Source organism: Mercenaria mercenaria, chromosome 18, assembly GCF_021730395.1.
Source record: "Mercenaria mercenaria strain notata chromosome 18, MADL_Memer_1, whole genome shotgun sequence".
NCBI classification, from domain to species: Eukaryota; Metazoa; Mollusca; class Bivalvia; order Venerida; family Veneridae; genus Mercenaria; species Mercenaria mercenaria.
Window position 1 is genome coordinate 3664812 of NC_069378.1, and position 21574 is coordinate 3686385.

General features: G+C 33.6%; 1 protein-coding gene across 5 annotated transcripts in view; it reads left to right on the forward strand.

Annotated features, from left to right (window-relative positions):
* The window catches only part of LOC123538576 (uncharacterized), a 77032-nt gene extending 56448 nt beyond the window's left edge, over window positions 1–20584 (forward strand). For all 5 annotated transcript variants that reach the window (XM_045322778.2, XM_053530253.1, XM_053530252.1 and 2 more), the window contains 11 exons: window positions 1474–1528; window positions 2829–2933; window positions 3854–3963; window positions 9477–9594; window positions 10565–10743; window positions 12530–12589; window positions 14240–14306; window positions 14907–15029; window positions 16618–16680; window positions 17845–17913; window positions 19372–20584. In XM_045322778.2, coding sequence (XP_045178713.2) covers window positions 1474–1528; window positions 2829–2933; window positions 3854–3963; window positions 9477–9594; window positions 10565–10743; window positions 12530–12589; window positions 14240–14306; window positions 14907–15029; window positions 16618–16680; window positions 17845–17913; window positions 19372–20111 — 1689 coding nt within the window. In that variant the 3' untranslated portion in view covers window positions 20112–20584. The remainder of the gene's footprint in view (window positions 1–1473; window positions 1529–2828; window positions 2934–3853; window positions 3964–9476; window positions 9595–10564; window positions 10744–12529; window positions 12590–14239; window positions 14307–14906; window positions 15030–16617; window positions 16681–17844; window positions 17914–19371) is intronic.
* The last annotated feature ends 990 nt before the right edge of the window (window positions 20585–21574 follow it).

Here is a 21574-nt window from a genome sequence, read left to right on the forward strand (position 1 = left end):
TCTCCACCCACCCACACACACACACACTGATCCCCAAGTGTCTGTATTTTTAGTAGCGAAAAGCTGAACAACCGAGTCTTTTCCATGCCTTAACTATGAAACAAATAACACATACGCTGTCTCCGCAAAGACAGATGCTCTTTATGGTTGGATACAAACATCTAGTAACATTGTTTGAGAATGTAAAAAGCGTCTAACATCTGGAAATTTCCTGTTATACAATGTTTGATGTTATCAAATGAGCATTCGTCTGGTTTCTGAAAACCTTTTCTAGTGTTTCTAGTGTTTCTAGTGTTTGTACGTCTGACACTAAATTGACAACATCTCATTGTTTTGTAGCTTTAAATATCTGATTGGAAAAAAATCTTATTGGAAATGATAGGGCTTGACTTCCTATGTTTTCTTTTTAAATCCAGCACAATATTAGCAAAATAAAATGGGTTTCAAGCTTCATAAATATATCAGGTTTTTTCAGGAAATAGTTAATATATTCCATAGGCTTGCGCTTCAGACAAGTGTCTCATAATACGAGTAACTACAAGAAATGTTTATCCTCAAAAGTATATCAAGATACTATTACACCAAAGCATCATGGCCGTTCTGGTATTTGCCCGGAACGTTTAATTCTCCCCTGAATAAAGTCGTAACTTCCGAAATTTCTTTAATGCATAATAAACTGGGATACAGGCTCAATAAAAGCATCAATTTTATGAGAAAACTTTTAAATAATGCATGGACATGCGCTTCAAACCAGGGTCTTTATAATTCGTTTCATTTTCCCCTGTGTAAAGTCAATTTCCTGAAGTTTCATAATGCTTAAAGTTTATTTAAACATAAATAAATAGTGTAAAGAACGTGTTGTTCCGAAAGACTCTATGAACACAGTTATTGTGTGATGAAGGGATATAAAGGGAAGTAACTACAGACTCTGGATTTGATAATACTTCGATGTTGCTCAAATACTGTTTGTAAATAACTCAGATAACTTTTACCGAAAGTAATAAATAAAAGGGAAGAAATACATTTAAATCCACCATTTCTCGAAATTTGTGCAGCCACATTACGAAAGAAAGATATTATGAGCTTTGAAAATCATATGTAAATGTTTAAAGACTAGCCACATTTTGATTTCTGGCAAATCATCCAAGAATTGCTAATCAAAATGTTTTATCATCATAAGACATGTCTAATTCCAGTAGTTTTATCAAGCGTTGATATGGAAATATATATTTTTGAATTGAATATATATTTCATGATCATATGATATACACACAAATACTTGAAAAACTGTCCCTCAAAATTAGTTATAATTATGTTGTCTTTAGTGTGATGTAAAATGATGTGTTTTTCTGTCGATTATTGTACCTGTTAATCACAGAAATTATGGCCGTTGTTATTATGTTCTGGTATGTATTAATGAGTAAGAAATGAGCATGGATGCTATGATTTTTGTTTTGTTTTGTTTTATTTCAGGCTAGAAGCTCTCTGTATTCGACACCAAGAGTAACTATTCCAAAACAGATTAGTGGTAAGTTTCTTTACTGCCCCACCCCCACCCCCTACTTTTTTGAAGAAAAAAGGGAGGCATATGAATAAGCTGCGTCCTTCCGTCTGTCCTTCCGTACGTCCGGTCACAACTCCTGTCCGGTCCATAACTTGGCGTAAATGTTCTCTATAATCAGACGACGTGCCATGCGTAAGACATAGACCCCCAGCTCCAAGGTCAAGGTCACAGTTTCAGGTAAAAGGTTAACAGGGCCTGTTCCCAATGATGATACGACGTATCATGTTTATTAATTACTTATCTTATTGGCATGCAGTATGTTTTGTGAAAAATGTCCCTAGGCGAGGGTCGTTGGTAACTGTGCTACAAATTCTTGTTTCTATAGATACTTTGTATCGTGTCAGTACTTGAAGCTACATATAACTATATTATCCAGAAACGTGTTTTTATTTATGCCTAAGGGCCGTTACATTTTGCAAAAGTAGACCATCAAAATTACTATTTACAATTTTTAAAGTAAATAGTAGACTTTAAATCCAACGTCCTAAAAATGTATTATAACAGGTGTAGCACTTCCATAGTACTGGTATTCACTTATGACCTAATTAACCCTAAAATGTTGTTTTTAAAACATGAGAGGAGCGTATATAATGGGAGGTTGTTAGTTATGGAATATACGGTATTTATCATATAGCATGATTTTAGAGTCAAAGAAAATAAAAGTTAGCGAAACAGTGAGCACAAGTTATGACTCTATGCTACTTGATTTACTTCGATGTTCTAGAGGCATTTTTTGCGAGAGTGGCTAACGTGTGTTTGTTTAAACTCCCTTGTAACTGCTTTGTTTTAGTTGTTCCAAGGCCATGTCTTTCTGTATTCTTTCCTCGTGTGTGGTTCTGTCTTGTAACTTCTGTTTTTATTATTGCACTCACTTGTGTTTATGTATATATTTATGTCGCGTTATAGGATTTGAATATTAAAACGGCGGAGAAAATGTGTAGGCGGCCGGGTAGCTCAGTCTGTTGAGCATCAGAACGGTATTCCGAGGCCCCGGGTTCGATTCCCGGTCTGGCTGCACATTTTTCTCATCCTGTGACATGTATATGTTCAGCCCGTTTGCACGTATATACATTAACATGTACCATTATTTCCGTATTATGTGGCGTTTGCAAGGTTGGATCACACTCGGCGCTTGCGCGCTTCGTGAGATCCATTCTGGCAAAATCCACTCGAGCCGAATACAGCATCCCAGAAAGAGCTACAATTATAATAACCCTATCATATTTACATCCAGCTCACACAAAAGGTACGTGTTTGTTTTCAGCATTAGGTGTTCTGGAGCCTATGTCAGAATACAGTCGCTTAAAGATGGACCTTTGTCCCAACAGTAGATTTCTCAAACTCAGCTGGACAATCAACCAAACACAAGGTAAAAATCAAAAAGTTTTATGCGAAGCAAACATAAGGTATGTTTTCATGATTTGATATGTCAGGCAGACACAAGGTGTGGCTGCATAAATTTACATGTATATGCAAATCGGACAAAAGGTATTGTTGCAAGATTTGATATGCAAATCAGATAGAATTTGTGGCTTTCAATCAGACATACGATACGGTTGCATGATTTGATATGCCAGTCAGAAACAGTCATAGCTGCATGATTTTACATCCTTACCAGAAACGTTGGTTGCAAGATTTGACATGCCACTGAGATACAACAAGTTATAGTTGCATGATCTGGCATACCAGTCAGACACAGTGTGAATATATAGGATTTGACCTGTCGGCCAAACGCAGTATATAGTTGCCGTTTAGCTTCGGGGTTTGATATGGCCCTCCATCTGAAACCTGTTGTCATGTCATGTTTGTTAGTGTTTAACGTCTGTTTTCCAACGTTTTCAGTCATTTAAACGACGGTGTCTACTTGTAGCAGTGAGCGCAATGTCCAACTTTAAAATTCTAACCCCACCCATATATAGTATATGAAATATGTAATTATACTACCTGAAACAAAGGTTTTTGAGTAAACAGCCATATTTCAGTCATAAAGCTATCTTTGTGTAACTTGTAAATTTGACCATCGTCTCAATAACTTAAACAAACTAACATTTAAAGCGAATCTTTTCTGACAGTCCAGCAAGATTAAGATTTTGTTTTCTGTTTTCAATATCTACAGTTAATTATCTTTTTTTCTGAAATGACGTGAGGGCGTGTAAGAGACACACGTTTCAGATTCATTATTCGCACGCAATAATGATTGATAATTATTGTAATTCCTTTGTGTATGAAGTCATTAAGGAACACACGTGGAAGACATAATTCTAAGATTAAGATCTCTTTTATTTTCAGACTGTGACGTGATGATTTGTTTGAAAATGGAAAACAGTAGAAAAGAGGAAATTATGGATACAGTCTGTTATCGTATGCATATTCAACAGTCACACTATGCATCTGCAATGGTATTACTAGCATGACTTTTTAATCCCCCGCCACGAGTAGTGGGGTTTTAGGAATGGTCTCCGTCCGTCCGTCTGCCCGTAACAATTGTGTCCGCTCCATATAACTTAAACCCCTTGAAAGATTTTAATGAAACCTGGATCAAATGATCACCTCATCAAGACGATGTCGTCATGTGAGCGCAAAAACTGGATAACTGACATTTTCATAATTTTTCAGGAGAGCCAAAAAACTAATAACTCCTACTTTAATTTGAGCTCCTTTTATATGTGTATAATTTTCCAACAGTTGAAAATTCATGAAATTATACCTTAGATGTATTTTTTATAAAATCATTACTTTAAAAGAGTTTTTTGTTAAATATGCATATAGCTTGATTTCGTTCCGAAATTGTTTTGTGCAAAAACAGGTTAAATGCTCATAACTGGCTTTTGCATCATTTTTGTGTGTGCAAAAAGTAGCTATGTGCACTTCCTAATGCATATTTGCACAACCAAATTCAAAATAAAGCTTTGTATATGCTAAGATAACAAGAAGAATAGATTTCAAAGTTGACTCACACTCATGACTCGTATGTTTAGAGAGGATCTGCATGATTAAAGATACTATGTTGTATAGCGGGATATGTTTAACTTTACTACATTCAGCTACAATTGGTGTTACCAGTAATTATTATAATTATTTATGTTAATGACTTTAAAAAGTAGAAACCTAGTGCAAGCCAGTGACTGAAATTGATTACTTACTAATCTCAATAATCTTAATTAACAGTCCAATGCAACATAACAAAGGGGTCCGGCACATGAGTGGATTGAGTTATGTGACTTATTTGTGTGTCCTAGAGGGTATAAAAAACATACTAATATGACTACTCCATAGAATATAATATGACTCAGCGCTTTAGGACACAAAAATAAGTCACAAAACCCAATCCACTGATGTGCTGGACCACTTTGCAACATAATATAGATAGATAATTTTATTCCTCCAATAATTTAAAGTATAGCACAATACACTCTCCAACAAAAAAATTGTTAAATAAAATGATGGTAATTGTCATTTCCTAAATAATTCATAATCAACATGCAAATGTTTTATTTTACCTGTCAGGACTACAGTAATGTGGTTGATAGATGCTTAATAAAAATGCTGGTTAATGGTATGTATTTAATAATATGTATTTATGTACTGAAAACGTTCTGTGGAGATTTTGACCAGTCGTTTAATAAAAAAAAATCGCTTAATAGAGGTGTCGCAAGTACAATGGCAACTGCAATGCTCCAAGTCAGATTTAAAAAATATATATATATTTATTACTCCGAAAGCCATATTCTTTGTTTCGAAACTCATTAGATTTAATATTTTATAATTACATAAGAAGGTTAGTATAATTAGTATATAATTTCATAGCATAACACTTTTCTTGGCATTATTTCATTTAAACATTGGACACTGCTAAAGATGAGATTGATTCTATGTAGTTTAATTGTGAATGCAATATGTTGTACCAATAATTTCAGTATATGAACAGTACCATATACTGCAAACTTATGCATATGTGCAGGGAGTCATGTGTGTGTGTGTGGGTGGGGGGGGGAGTACAATTTCTTGAGTATTATATATACCGGTATATTTTCTTATGTATAAGACCATACTGATGATTGTCTCCTAAAAGCTCACTAGAATTAAGCAATTGGCTGTTTATATCAGAACTATCTGCAGTACTTCCAACAAACATCTTGTACCCAATAAAGATTTCTACATAAAATACATTTTTTTGCAAGTTTTGATGACAATACATAACAAACAAAAGTTATCAACAACCATAATCAGTGTTGAAATTGCAAAATTTTACAGCTGCTCCCCACGCAGCCCCCACCCTATACAGAAATAATACAACAGTTTCTCAAAATAAAATGTAATATAAGATGTAATATGCCTAATGCAAGTACATATAGCTTTTATTTTAAGGCATTTCTTTTTTTATTTTTGTACGTCAAAATATCATCTCCACAGTATCAACTCCCATAATAACTCTGACATGCATCTTGCTAATTATGCCCACTTTTGGACTTTGAAAATAAATCCTGTTTACTGTTATAAAGTTTGGGTACAAGTAACTTTCTCCAAAACTAATGCCTATATTGATTTGAAACTTCACATGTGTCTTCAGGGTTATTAAACTAGGTAATAGCATCAAGACCCATAAACCTGAGATGCATTTTGACCAAACTATGCCCCTTTTTGGACTTAGAAAAACCTGGTTAAAATTTTGCATGCAAGTTCCTATCTCCAAAACTAATGTAGAAATTGAATTGAAGCCTCACTTGTGGCTTCAGCCTAATAAATCTAGGTGAAAGCATAACTCTCACATGCATTTTTGCCAAATTATGGCCCCTTTTGGACATAGAGAATATCCTGGTTACAGTTTTGCATTCAAATAAACTAAGGCAGATACTGGATTGAAACTCTATAGATATTTTAACATTTATGGTAATATTCCACAATTCGAATAGTCGAGCTTTGGCAAGGACAGCTTTTGTTAAGAATAGCCCTCGAACACACAGACTAAATAATGTTAATAATAGTATATCTATTTCAACTCTTACAATACACAAAATTCATCACAGACTGTGATGAATTGATTATAAACTTTGTGTAAAATTTCATTAGCTTTAGAACTGTAAATTATGAACTACGACATTTTGTCATTTGTTGTCACTGGAAATATGTTGAAAAATAATCTTAACTGACTGTCATCAAGAACTGGCCATAGCTGAAAACATCTCACTGTCGAACAAAACAGAACTCAAGACGTTAAAGTATTGGACCCCTAATAGTAATGTTGAAAGAATGGCATATGCTTGGTATATTCTTAAAGTTGACCGTGTTTCGCACTGTGTTGCAATTTTTAAACAACTTATATATATAATTCATGATTTTTCCTCAAGTAGAGTCAAATTTCAAAGTGATGGCCACTATCCAAAATGTTCGCAGAGAATTATTTTTGATAATAGAAAAGAAACAAAGAATTATAAAACACAAAATAAAACTGTCAATATATCTTTTTTTCTAGGGTGCCTTAAGTAAACAGAATTAATGAGACAGAATTCTAACTCCAACATTAAAAAATTAAGGTTGAATCCTGTGGGTGTTTTGAATTTTGCTCACTACATTCAAAAATAACCTTGGGGCAGAAGTAAAATCTACCTATAAATTTTCTTCCACAATATGTAATCTAAAGAACTTATACCGCATTTAACTCAGTATTTTTAAAGATGTCTAACTCTACCCTTTCTATTTCAGAGTACAATAAATATTAATTTGTACCTTTAATCAATAATACGAGGGGCGTTCAATATATACCCGGAAAAGTGCTCTCAATTCTTCATGTATCATCAAAAATAAATGAAAATGCTACAAAATGTAGACTAGGGAATACTGAGTTGATATGTTAAAATTAGATTGTCTTTGGATAAATAATAAGTAAATGCGAGTCTCCATGGCAACGACATGTGACGTCATCCGGCCCAATTTTGTCTCTTTTTCTATTTTACATGCGCTTAAACATTACTTGCCACTTACCTATTTTTCAAGCTACCTTTTCTTAAATTGGGTGAATATTGGTATGGAAAGTAAGCGTTACGCCAATAACGTCAAATTATAAATGTGACATCATTAAAATATTTGGCAGGCATATTGAGTTGGTCGTCGCTTGAAAATCAGTGTTGAACGGAGATGTGAGATAACATTTTGTGTTCTGAATCGAAAATCAAGGAAAGAGACAAATGCTATGCTGAAAAAGGTTTAACGGACAATGCCCTGAAGAAAACAAAATTTTATTAGTGGGACGTGACGTTTAAAAGTGGTCAGGAGAATATTGCTGACGACTTGTGTTACAGACATGAAAAATAACGCTCACATTTAATAAATTAAAGAGCTCCTTGATAGGGCATCAGTTCAGTGTCCAGTTTCTTCAATACGACAGGAACATCATATGAATAGTATTTATTTATTCTTAGGAAGGTGTAAAAATGCATTTAATGGTGATAAACATTGTATCAATGGTAATCACGAGTTGTATTGATTAACTGAGTGTGATATGACAGCATCATAATGACTTTGGGCCGCTTTTGAGGTGATGGCGTTGCCTAGGAGACGACAAATAAATATTGTGCATGTTCTGAAATCTGTAATTTAGGTATTTGCATTCAGTTTGTTCATATCCTTCGTATTTTCAAATGTTACCAAAATGAGACCAGAAATAAAGAAATGAGAGCACTTTTCCGGGTATTTATTGAACACCCCTCGTAAGTCTTGAAAGAAGTAAAAACTTACAAGAAAAAAAAGAAAATAAGGAAAAAAATATTTGCTCCCTTTGGAGCTTGAACCAAAGGGGTACATCACATAATTTTAAAGGTTTTGGCTGGCTTTGTCCCTTTGGGGCTCATTTATCTTTTAGGTATCAATTATAGAATTAATGTATATGAAAACTAAAAACCATTTTTTTTCATCATTTTTGCTCAGAGAAGTTTATTACTATGCTTTAATCATAGAGACCTGCATTTAGCTATTTTATTTGTACTTAGGCAAATTACTCAATATACAGAATTACGTCTTTATCGCGTTTGTTAGCTTTGAATAACATAAGTATAACAAAAATATTTTGAGCTAAAAAACAAATTAAGATCAGTAAGCAGTACAGATTGGTGTTCAAACTCACTTAATGTTAAAATCATAATAAAATGCAAATTTACTATTTTGTATGCCTATCTGTTATATTATGGTTTTTAAACAAATTATTGATTCAAAAACAAGTTAAGTGCACTTAGCTTGTTTTTGCATTTAAAATTTATGCATTTATATGATATTTTTAGAGTACAAAAACAAACCAAGTGTACTTATCCTGTTTTTGCTCTTATTAAAACTTAGTTTGCAGATAGCAGGTTTTTGCAAACTTCTGAAAAAAGGTTTTTTTTTAATAAAAACTTGAAAAAATAAATGGTGGGCATATGTATGACATCATTTTAGACTAAAATATGCAAAAAAGTGATTTTTGAAAAAAATGTCAGTTATCCAGTTTTTGCGCTCATATGACGATGTGCAGACCTCATGAGTCAGCAATGTCGGCTCATTATAAAGGTTACAACTCATGGTCAAAGTTTTGAGCCTTCCACTATCCGTAACAGTGGCGGGGGATATAGCTGTCTTTCAGACTGCCTTGTTAAATTTGCTTTTAACGGTTGCATGTAGAATACTGTCTTCTCTTACAATATAAACAGTAAGATTATTAAACCTACCTTGTAATCCGTTAATTATTCATTTAAAGACTTCTGTCAATTGTAGATTCATTTACTAGCACCTAAAATATGCTTAATGTTGAAAATAAAGTTGACAGTGGAATGGAAGACTTGCTATTTTTGATTTCTTCTATCTTTATCAGAATAATGCCTTCAATATTTGACAACGGTTTATAACTATAAGCAGAGAATATAACTTGGTTGTAAATCTTCAGGACTGCTGGTTTCCAGTGGATTTCATCAGCAAAAGACCAATCATTAGATCATGGATTTTACCGATAAAGACGTCAGTTCATGGAATATTTTACGGCAGTCTTGACACAAGTGCCTTAGGTCATACGAAGTTTTGTTATTGCAAGTGAGAAGAAACTATATGCTAAAATGTAATGAAAAAAAATCATAGACATGAAGCATATTATAAAGTAAAATTTTCTTTTGTTCTGTTAAAAATGTATTTTTTTAACCTTTCAACGTATGGAAAGTCAATGAATTTGAAACTGTTGCACACATAGATGTTTTAACCTTTTATTGGGTTTAAAGCAGCATGCCTCCAGATTTGGCTAAAAAATAATCTTTCTTTCAAATTGAAGTTTTGGTCATATTATGAACAGTAGAATATGATTTTTTGTTTCTAAACTATTTTAAAAATTCCAAATCAAGAAAAATAGATGACCGCGTCGGGAATCGAACCCTGAACCGCCGCGGCAATGAAAGACATTTTCCACTCGTCGTAACCAATAGCGCTATAGCTGAAGTAGTGAATAATGACTTCAAAATATAGATATTTATAATCGAGTCAGTTTACCTGGAGTAATTTCGATTTTCATCGTAAAAATTAGTAAAACAGCAAATTCTCATGTGTTTCCGTAACATAAAGTTTGTCAGTAATTAAGTTTTAAAGCCTTCTTAAGAAATATAGCATTTATTTCAAGATATCTAAAACTAATACTTTTTTTGTTGTCGAACGATCTGGAGGCTTGCCGCTTTAACGTCAAAGCGACACAATTATAGGTCATATGGCGACTTTCCAGCTTTTGATGGTCGAGAAAGACTCCAGTTACCCTGAAGGCATTATTTCAGGCATGGGTAGATCCTCCGACCGTCCGTGGCTATCTAACATGCAAAAATTCTTCAGTCCAAGCGAGGTTTCGAACCTTCAGTGGTGACGAGAAAGTGATTCAGACCCCTTAGAAATCGGGAACGTTAACATACCTAATTTGTATTGTGTGGAACGTTATAAACAGCTCCAGATATCATATATATTATGGTGTCTATAATATGATAAATCATCATTATTTTATAGATCCTGTAAACAGTTGTAAGGATATTTGTGAAACCACCCCTATGAACATAGGTTCACAGATTTACTGTCAGGATACGGATTCTTCTATCACATATGACAAATCAACGACTATAGAGCATTTGTCTTTTAATGCCATCGATAATTCATCGTGCAAGAACGGTATAAAGATCTTTAAACAGGTATGTAGATTTTTCTGTTATATTATTAATTTATTTATAAATTGTCTTTCCATGTTGGACTTCATTTTTCAAAAATCTTTAAAATACTAGTACGCGTGACCCAAAATAAGGGTTGACATATGAATTACATTCTTCAGGGGGTTTACTGGAATGATGTTTACTTACCCGTTGCCTTTGGCCATTATTGTCATTATTATCAATTAACGACATCACCGCCTCCACCGTCATCATCATCACCAACAACAACAACAGCAGCAACAGTAAGCAGCAATATCATCAGCAGCATGCATGCATGCATGCACAACGAATAACACCTATGAAATACGAAATTAAACAAATATGGACAAACACACTTTTTGTTAAATATCTGTATAATTTCAAATATAAAGCAAAGGCACTATGTATGCCAAGAGTATTGAAATCTCTTAGAATAAAGATGAACTACATTTATATGACAGTTGATGGTAATTCTGATAGATCATGGAAATTGATTTATTTTACATGTAAATGAAAAGCTAAAGTCCAACACAGAAATGGGGAATCAGTGTTACGACAAAATCACAAACGGAATGAATAAACCAACATCATATTTATGTCACTATACTGTCAAGGGTTCATACGCAGGTATTAATTTTGTTAAGCAATGCCTCTAGAGGCAGCGACATTGAAAGGTTCGTTCAATAAACAGAAATAACTTAATTTTACTGAATACTGAACAGGTGGGAAGAATGTGATTTGTGAAAATTGACATCCATCATTTCTTTTTTGCGGCTTTCTAGATTTTTTCCAAAGTTCGCGTTTTCTGTAATAAATTTTTCGTGACAGTGTCAAGAATTTTGAGGATTATACGTTAATTCTTAATTTCCCACCAGTTTTACATGTGCGTGCAAAACACTCACCGTCACCGAACTTAATTCTTACTAATAAACTCTTGGGGACTTTGATCGGATTGTGTTTAAAATCATCAGTGGTATTACAACGCATCAGAGTTTCTCTTTCGTGGTTTTTATTGCGACATTCGAAGCACTTTTCTAAACTTCATTAATAATAAACAAGTTGTACCGTAATACTACTATGAAAATAGCATGGTAATTACCGTTTGAATACTATTTCATATAGAGTTCTCTGCGACAAAGTATGATTGTATAAATTCCTTTCTTCTTCTTCTTCTTGGCGTTCACAAATAAATGCACATAAATTCCTTTTAAATGCAGCCCACGTAACTCAATAACGAGAGAGCGCAGGTCTACGGATTGCAGGGTCGTTCGTTCGATCCCCAGGCAAGGCGTATGACCATTTTATAAAAACATTGTGTCTTATGCCAGTTATTCGGTCATGTCTGATTCCTGTAGAGAAGTCGGCAGTTACTTGCGAAAAATAGGTTAATACTGTCTGCTACAGAATCTAGGAACACTGGTTAGCTTAACTGCCACTTGTTACATAAATGAGGTTGAAAAATGACGCTATACCCAAAATGCCCTTCCCGTTAAATATTAGATATTATACTTGTTTTTGATAGATGGTCGTTCAGTGTCAGCGCTTTTGAACGTTTATTTTGTAGATGAAAAGAGCGCTATAAAAATCTGGTAAATAATAATAATAAAAAATAATAATTAATCAAATACAACTATAATATAGAATATTTCATTTAGTTCGATAACTAATTTAGAGGACACGTTACTTACAGGTATATAAACATGTGAAAATGTTATAGTAGACTTGCTTATTAACGATTTGAATTAAAACAAAATGCATGATGATGAAAATTTCAAAATTTTATTTCTAGTTTGATGGTCGACTGGAATATCAGCTAAACTGCAGTTTCTCCGGGGTAGGATATATCAAAGTAAGTCTTTTAGAGATTCATACTCGAAGACCCGGTTCGATTACGGAATTATTACCCAAAGAAGTGCATAATGGCCTCAGCGTCATAGGCTCGATCAACACTATTTTCTCAGTATTCGCACCGGGCAATGAAGTATTATTATGTCTTATATAACAATGCTTTGTCAGTAGGAAACCGACTCCCGACTGGATTTTATCGTCATATAAACAAACTACGTCATCATGATACAGACATGTTTTGTGTAATTAAGGTAACTTAAGTTGTTGACAATGTTCTTTAGTTTCGGTCATGTGGCTTAAAACTCATTAGATCTAGACATTTCAATAATATGGATGTTTTAGCACGCACAGTAAAACAGTCATGTAAATAGAGGATTCAGAAAGAATGACTTCACTTGCAGCTTGCGATTTGAACCTGAACATATAGATACTTACAAAAACGTTTAAAATGAAGCTGACCTACATAATAGACCGGGAAAATATTTACCTGTTAATTAGCTTTATATTTCTTATCAATATACTTATACGTAATTTGTTTTCCTCACCTCTTCTAAATAATCTTGCAGAAAATGAGACAGGTAGTTTATTTAGTTTATTGTCTCATCCAATATACATGTTAACATGACATTATACAACTATGGCACATATTATATTACATGTTAATGGCTGTTCAATACTGAACTATATGAGACAGTAATAAAAAAAAAAAAAAATTAAAAGTCTATATATATCACAGAATTATATATATTATTATTATCTATTACATTCATGATGATGACCAGAACCATATCAGGCACCCAACTGGCAACCGAAAATGTATAGTATTAAAACATTATCAGATGAGGTGCCTTGATACAGACCCTGCCAGCATCCTAAATGTAAAGGTGTATTTAGCATGAGATCATTACAAAAATTGAAACAAAATTGCACATTTACAAGATAAAAGTTATATAGCCATTGCTAATCCAATTATTAAGAACTGCCATAAAATTAACATATAATAAGAGACTGATAACTGTAAATTGGAGCACTAGTGCGCATATAAAAAACATTTTAAAAGATCGAATATCACCTCTGGTCAGACCAGAAGAGAACTGGACTATATAAACTCTAATAAAAGATTTACACACATACATTAAAACAATTTACATTTCTGTTATGATACGCATTAGATATAATAAAATAATATGCATTGTATACAAAAAGGAAAACATTTAAACATGTTAAGTGTGACCAAATAAAAATATATATGCCCTGAACTGGACAAGGGATGTCAGCATAATAAGAGACAAATAATCCAGTTAAAGGCACATATAAAACATCGCTCAACATGTCCAAATAAATCCCATTAACATTTTCTATACAATTATTCATATAAGAAGTTGGTCCTGGCTTTAAGTATGTCATAACAACAGGTATGTCGGAGTCATAATGACGCTGTGAAGCTGTTTACATAATTTTTATGATAAAGATCTATTTTGTACTCATTATAGTTTTCAACAGTAAATAGACCCTATACTTACTGAATATCTGGATATATTATGATTTGACTTGAAAAATGCAGTGTTTGTCAAAGCAGTCAACACCTTTCAGATGCGTTCAGGTAATAAGGTAGTGGTTACTTTTTATATTATGTAGCATATATTTACAGATATTGTACAGTATTCAGGGAAAGTATTGCCTAAAGTACCAGATGGTCACAATTTCCTGTCCTTACGGTGAGCCAAATTGAATATTTACCTGGATTAATTTGCCAAGCATGTGTTTAAATTGCAGTTTCTTTGTTTGTTAGCTGTTTAGTAGCTTACAGTGCTTCCTGTGTTTTTACTTTTACTTGATAGTTGATACAATTACCATCCAAACTTCATCTTTAAAGACTTTTCGTACAACTCAAGGAACCTCCTTGAGTAAGGCTTGACGGACTGGTTAAGATCGCTGACTTCGAATCACCTGTCCTCATCGATGTGCGTTCGAAACCGCTAGAGGTTTTGAATTCATCATGTTAGAAAGTTATCCAGCTGGATGAAGGAAGATCGGTGGTTGTGTACAGGTGCCCATCCAAGCTTGAAATAAATCCCTAGAGGTGCACCTAGGTTATTCCTCCACCATCAAAAGCTGAAAAAAGTCGCAACATGGACTATAATTGTGTCGGTTTGACTCTTAACCTAGTGAAAACAAAACAAATAAACATTATGTATGAATGGAACTGCATACACTTATTTTTTGTATATGTCATGTAAATAAACTTAACTAGTCTGATTTGATTTTATGTCATGTAATGTAACACTGATCAGATATTACGTTCACACTTATTTCAGGTAAATCTTCTGAAACGACGCTTGCAGACGGCATTGACGACACACACTCATTCGGGACGTTTATGATATTTGGACTTGTTTGTGTCATTGTTATAGCAGCGACATTTTTCACCGTAGTTATTGGTAAAGGATCTTTAGTTCACAATTCTGTATTTATAAGCAAACGATTTCTTGATCAGCAGCAAAATGTAATTGTTCCAATAATAAGTGGACATCGCTCTTTAATTTCTAGCATAATTAGATGTGCAAGAATTATTCCCCTTGCCCACACTTTTGCTAAATATAACACTTATAAGTATATTTCAAGATATTGTTTGATGAGCAAGTCTTCACATAATAATAGATTCATCTTTCCACAACATAACCACTCAGTTGAATCATTTTTTGTTAAAATACCTCGCTAAAGGGATATATGGACGCAAAAAAGGACGAACAATTCAGATCTTCTCGTCATTATAGAAATGATATTTAACACTTATTATTCCTGCCATGTGTAACTTAAACGATACATAATTTCTTAGTTTGGAGGCATGCGCATACAAATTACACGACTTTGCTAATCTGACCTTTGTATGTCAGGTTGGGATATTATCTGAAAATTACTATAAATTATTATATTCCACGACCTTTTTATTTCTATTTATTCTTGCCTCTGACAAAACCGATGATTCATAAGTATAATGTACATGACTTCACACATAGCTACAATCATGGCAAGAGTTTATTCAATAAAATGACATCTTTTTGTTTCTTTTTGATTGACAGTGTAAAACAGTGTTGATAAATCATGAACAAAATTCGGAATATCCCTTTGAAATGTCATATTCGAGCAAATTACTTCAAGTCTGTTGACTCGGGAAAACAGTAATATGAAAAAAACAACTGTATTTTTATTTTGATCTATTTCGCATATTTTCGTTTTTACAAGAAATGGCTTATACATGTAATACTGTGATGACTGAACAGGTTCAATATTATCAACTTTTATACAGCTTACGTCAGTATAAGAAGATTAAGATACATGTTTAACCCTTACCCTGCTAAATATCTAAAATGGACAGGTCCATCATTCAATTTGGGCCATACCACTTATTATTCAAAGGGGTGTTCACTGAAAAATTACTGACTGAATAGCGAAAAGTGCAGACCATGATTAGCCTGCACGGATGTGCAGGCTAATCTTGGTCTGCACTGGTCGCAAAGGCAGAATAACTCGCTGCCAGCAGGCTAAAGGTTAATTCCTTTCGTGACTTTTATGTTGCATTATTTGCGCTAAATTGTATACGGGGCCTCGGTGGCCGAGTGGTTAAGGTCGCTGACTTTAAATCACTTGCCCCTCACCGATGTGGGTTCGAGCCTCACTCTGGGCGTTGAATTCTTCATGTGAGGAAGCCATCCAGCTGGCTTACGTAAGGTCGGTGGGTCTACCCAGGTGCCCGCCCGTGATGAAATAATGCACGGAGGGGCTCCTGAGATCTTCCTCCACCATCAAAGCTGGAAAGTAGCCATATGACCTATAATTGTGTCGGTGCGACGTTAAACCCAACAAAACATTTGTATACCAAAGACACGATTTCAAATATAAATACGAATGAATTGTCTATGTTAAATCCATGTATGTATTTTGCTACAAAAGTTACAATATAATTTTTGATATTATTCAATTAATATTCAAACTAAATGTACATGCCTTTTGTTGTTGTGTTTACAGTGGTGCTATGGCTATACGATAGGAAATATTATAGTAAGTCGCCACACAGACGTCACTCCGCAGGTATGTGCTGAAGTGAATATGTCCGAATTTATGACCAATACTTATGTATTGTAGTCTCATATATGTACATAAAAAAGTGATATGCACAAAGTCATTTTGTCAACAAGAATGATTTGAAACCTTCCCAAAATAAGATATCAAGATACATATTTACATATCACGTTTCATTATTTGTTTTTTCTTTCATGAATCTACGTTTATTACGGTTATTTGCATTTATTGTGAATGACCATGTTAAGCTATTAGCCAAATATCTAGTGCAAGCATTTGTAAAACGAAGAAACACAATTTATACAAACTCATAACTGTATTTGATATCCTGTAGATGTAATGTACTCATAACTGTATTTGATGTCCTGTAGATGTAATGTACTCATAACTTTATTTGATGTCCTGTAGATGTAATGTAATGTACTCATAACTGTATTTGATATCCTGTAGATGTAATGTACTCATAACTTTATTTGATGTCCTGTAGATGTAATGTACTCATAACTTTATTTGATGTCCTGTAGATGTAATGTATATATGATTCTGATTAATAATGTGTTGCATCTAAACATGATACTCTTTAATTCAAATCCACGTAAAATGACATGATATATCAACATGGGTGACATATAGGCACAAGAGGCCGGATGCCTTATTTACTGTATATAATATTGTATTATTTATATTACAGTGCACAAGTCACGCTAAAAAACAATTTACGTACTTTACTTACTTACATATTTGTTTCCATGGGCTGAAGCCATGTGTAATGCATAATGTGTAATATCTAAGTACTGTGCATTAATAAGTAGAATTTGAAAGAATATTTAATTGCAAATTGTATTAAATCAATTTAAAAGTTTTAATTCAGTAATAGATATACGTACATCTTGTCTCTAGTATTTCTTTTTAAAACGGTTTGCATGATTAATTTGTTTGTAAATGTAATTATTTTTATATTTGTCTTCATGCAAAATGAGACTAAAATAAACACTTCCTGTCCTTATCTTTCATTATAAAACTAGTAAATGATTATACTATATACATTACCTGCCTGGTAACACTGTACGCAGAACTATGTGTACGATGTTATTGTCTATGGCTAAACGTTTTTATTAGTTGCTTATGTTTGCCTCCTATTACTTGAGACAACCCTTCCTTTTTATAACACAGGTGCTCGCCATGTCAGTTTAAAAGCAGACAAGAATTATCCATTGAAGACTTTCAGTCCTCAGCCATCAGGTACAAACAGGTTTTCTTACAATCTTAGTTTTTCAAAAATTCTAACAAGTACGAGGGTTGTTCAAGAATAATGTAAATTGTTCAAATGTTCGTCTTTCTACGAGAATAAATTGTGTGTCACGATAATTGACTTTTAGTTGGTAATAAACGGCACTACTATTTCTGGTTTTAATTTTCTTGTAAATATTTTGAACTGCTTTGCTTGTAGGCTACACTTTTATTTCAGTAAGCAGTGGATCTTTTCATTAGGTTACAATAAAATCTATGTAAATGACATAAATGCGACCGTTGTTTTCTTGCCTACCTGGCGAGGAAAGTATATGGGATTTGTCCGATCATGTGCCAGGGATAAATGTATACTTGTCCTTCCTTAGGGGAATCTTTGTCTTAAAAAGCGAACACTTTCAGTAAGGTAACTAAAATACTAGCCATATAATAATGCAATAAACTCGGGAAATACACAAGCTAGATCTACTTGTCATTCCTTTTTGAACGTGACAGACAAGAAAAAATTTCTGACAGCTGTTTTCCCAACAAGCAGGAAGGAATACCTCTGTTGTTCACAGGCAGATATGGAAGTTCCTTACATTCTTGCCTACCTGGCGGTGATAGGTAGGTAACAAGGATATTTCAATGACAGGGTTACAGGCGTGCATTGTGACGTCATAATTATGATGTCATAAATTGCATGCGACCCTCTGGACAACGCGGATAAGAAACCTCGAAAACGCTTGATGTCCCAGTCCCTGCTATTCCTCGGGTTTTGAAAACCCTTTCTTGCATACCAGACTGGGATTTCTGGTGATTTCACCGGTGCTGGAAAACTTCATCTTACACCCTTACACCCCGGGGTGTAAGGTGACTCTCGTACTGTAAATGACGTATACCGAACTTTATATGTACAGAAGATTTGTGTAGTAATAATAATGTTTTACGTAAAACGGGATAAAAATAAAATACCTTGATAGTTTCTCTTTGTTCCTTATAACATATTTCTCGATTCAAAAAACGTCATTTTACGGAAATAACATAACGTTTCAATGCAGATGATAAAACAAAACCGGAACTATTACGTTGTTTTCGACTTTGTAACGTCATGACGTACTTCCTGTTTACAAACGTAAAGTTCCCGCGCTTTGTTAGTACGCTACTGTAAGAAAAAAGTGCTATAAGAAAATCATTTGTTTGAATTTATTTTTACTATTATTTTTTGAATATGGCATGCAAGAAAAAGATTCAATCACTGGCTGTAGGTGCAGATGGGAATATCTGGCTCTTGGGTAACTGTTAGAAGCCTCGTTACCGCTTAAACAGTTACCCTCGAGCCAGATATTCCCATCTGCACCTACAACTAGTGAAAGAATCTTATAGTCCTGACAATAACGTAATAATGACGTTTATCCGTATCATTTGTATGGTAAATTAGATAGTTCATAAACATACCTTCTTGTTTAATAGGGAGTAGACCTGTAACTTGTGTTGTCAATACAGACGTAAAAGAAACGAAGAAAACCTCGCCTAGACAAAGATCTGCATCAACTTCTTCAGACAAGATGCCTGAGGCGGAAAACGAGAAACAACGTCTTATTGTTCTGCCCATGCGCAGAAGCATCACCATGGCGCTGTTGGAGGAAACAGATCTATTCTACAAAAAACGAATCCTGTTTTTACCTATACCCTTTGATCATTTCACTAACGATGTGACCAAAATTCTTAAATCTGTATTCATGGAAACAGCTGGTGTACCTAGCCAGTGTTGTTTTGATCGTAAGATTTTTCAAGAGTATATGACAGGTGATCGTTTTAAATGGATAGAAAATGTGTTAGGTGACCATGATAAAATCCTTATTTTTCTGTGCTTTACATCGGTGAGTGTAGAACGAACAGGGACAAAACGGGACTCCATGGCGGATGAAATACTAGACAATATACTTATAACAAAAGTAAAATCACATAGACTTTGCAAAGTGATATTTCTTTATTTAACGGACAGCGCAGACAGTGTACAGAAGGTTGGGGATATTGCAACAGATAGTTTTCATATAAGTAGTACAGATTGTTACGTAAATTTTGTTGGTAATGTTATGAACTTTTGTGGAAGAAATCCTGAAGAAAACCCAGATCTAATTAGAAGAATTTCAAGTTGTGAAGCTTCAAGACATTTCCTTAGATTCATTGGTATAAACGATATTTCATAGGAAAGACGGCTCTTCATTTCAAGTGTATCTGTGGCTGACTGAACTCGCTGCTTTAATTGATTTTATACTGGGTAAAAATAAAGAATGACTTAATAGCATATAAACATAAACAACAATGATTTTATAACTTGTAAGCATCAGCAATGATTTTATAGCGTGCAATCATCAACAATGATTCTATAACTTGTAAGCATCAACAATGATTTTATATCTTGTAAGCATCAACAATGATTTTATAACTTGAAAGCGTCAGCAATTATTTTATAGATTGTAAGCATCAGCAATGATTTTATAGATTGTAAGCATCAGCAATGATTTTATTACTTGTAAGCATCAGCAATGATTTTATAACTTGTAAGCATCAGCAATGATTTTATAACTTGTAAGCATCAGCAATGATTTTATTGCGTGTAAGCATCAACAATGATTTTATAGCGTGCAAGCATCAACAATGATTTTATAACTTGTAAGCATCAACATGATTATAGCGTGCAAAATCAGCAATGATTTTATAACTGTAAGCATCAACAATGTTTATAGCGTCAAGCATCAATGTTTATACTTGTAAGCATCAGCATGATTTATAACTGTAAGCATCAACAATGATCATAGCGGCAAGCTCAAATGATTTATAACTTGTAAGCTCAGCAATGATTTATAGCGTGCAATCATAAACAATGATTCTATAACTGTAAGCATCAACAATGATTTTATATCTTGTAAGCATCAACAATGATTTTATAACTTGAAAGCGTCAGCAATTATTTTATAGATTGTAAGCATCAGCAATGATTTTATTACTTGTAAGCATCAGCAATGATTTTATAACTTGTAAGCATCAGCAATGATTTTATAACTTGTAAGCATCAGCAATGATTTTATTGCGTGTAAGCATCAACAATGATCTTATAGCGTGCAAGCGTCAACAATGATTTTATAACTTGTAAGCATCAGCAATTATTTTATAGCGTGTAAGCATCAACAATGATTTTATAGAGTGCAAGCATCAATAATGATTTTGTAGCTTGTAAGCATCAACACTGATTTTATAACTTGTAAGCATCAGCAATTATTTTATAGCGTGTAAGCATCAACAATGATTTTATAGAGTGCAAGCATCAATAATGATTTTGTAGCTTGTAAGCATCAACACTGATTTTATAACTTGTAAGCATCAGCAATTATTTTATAGCGTGTAAGCATCAACAATGATTTTATAGCGTACAAGCGTCAACAATCATTTTGTAGCTTGTAAGCATCAACAATGATTTTATAACTTGTAAGCATCAACAATGATGTTATGACTTGTAAGCATCAACAATGATTTTATAACTTGTAAGCATCAACAATGATTTTATAACTTGTAAGCATCAACAATGATTTTATAACTTGTAAGCATCAACAATGATTTTATAGCGTGCAAGCATCAACAATGATTTTATAACTTGTAAGCATCAACAATG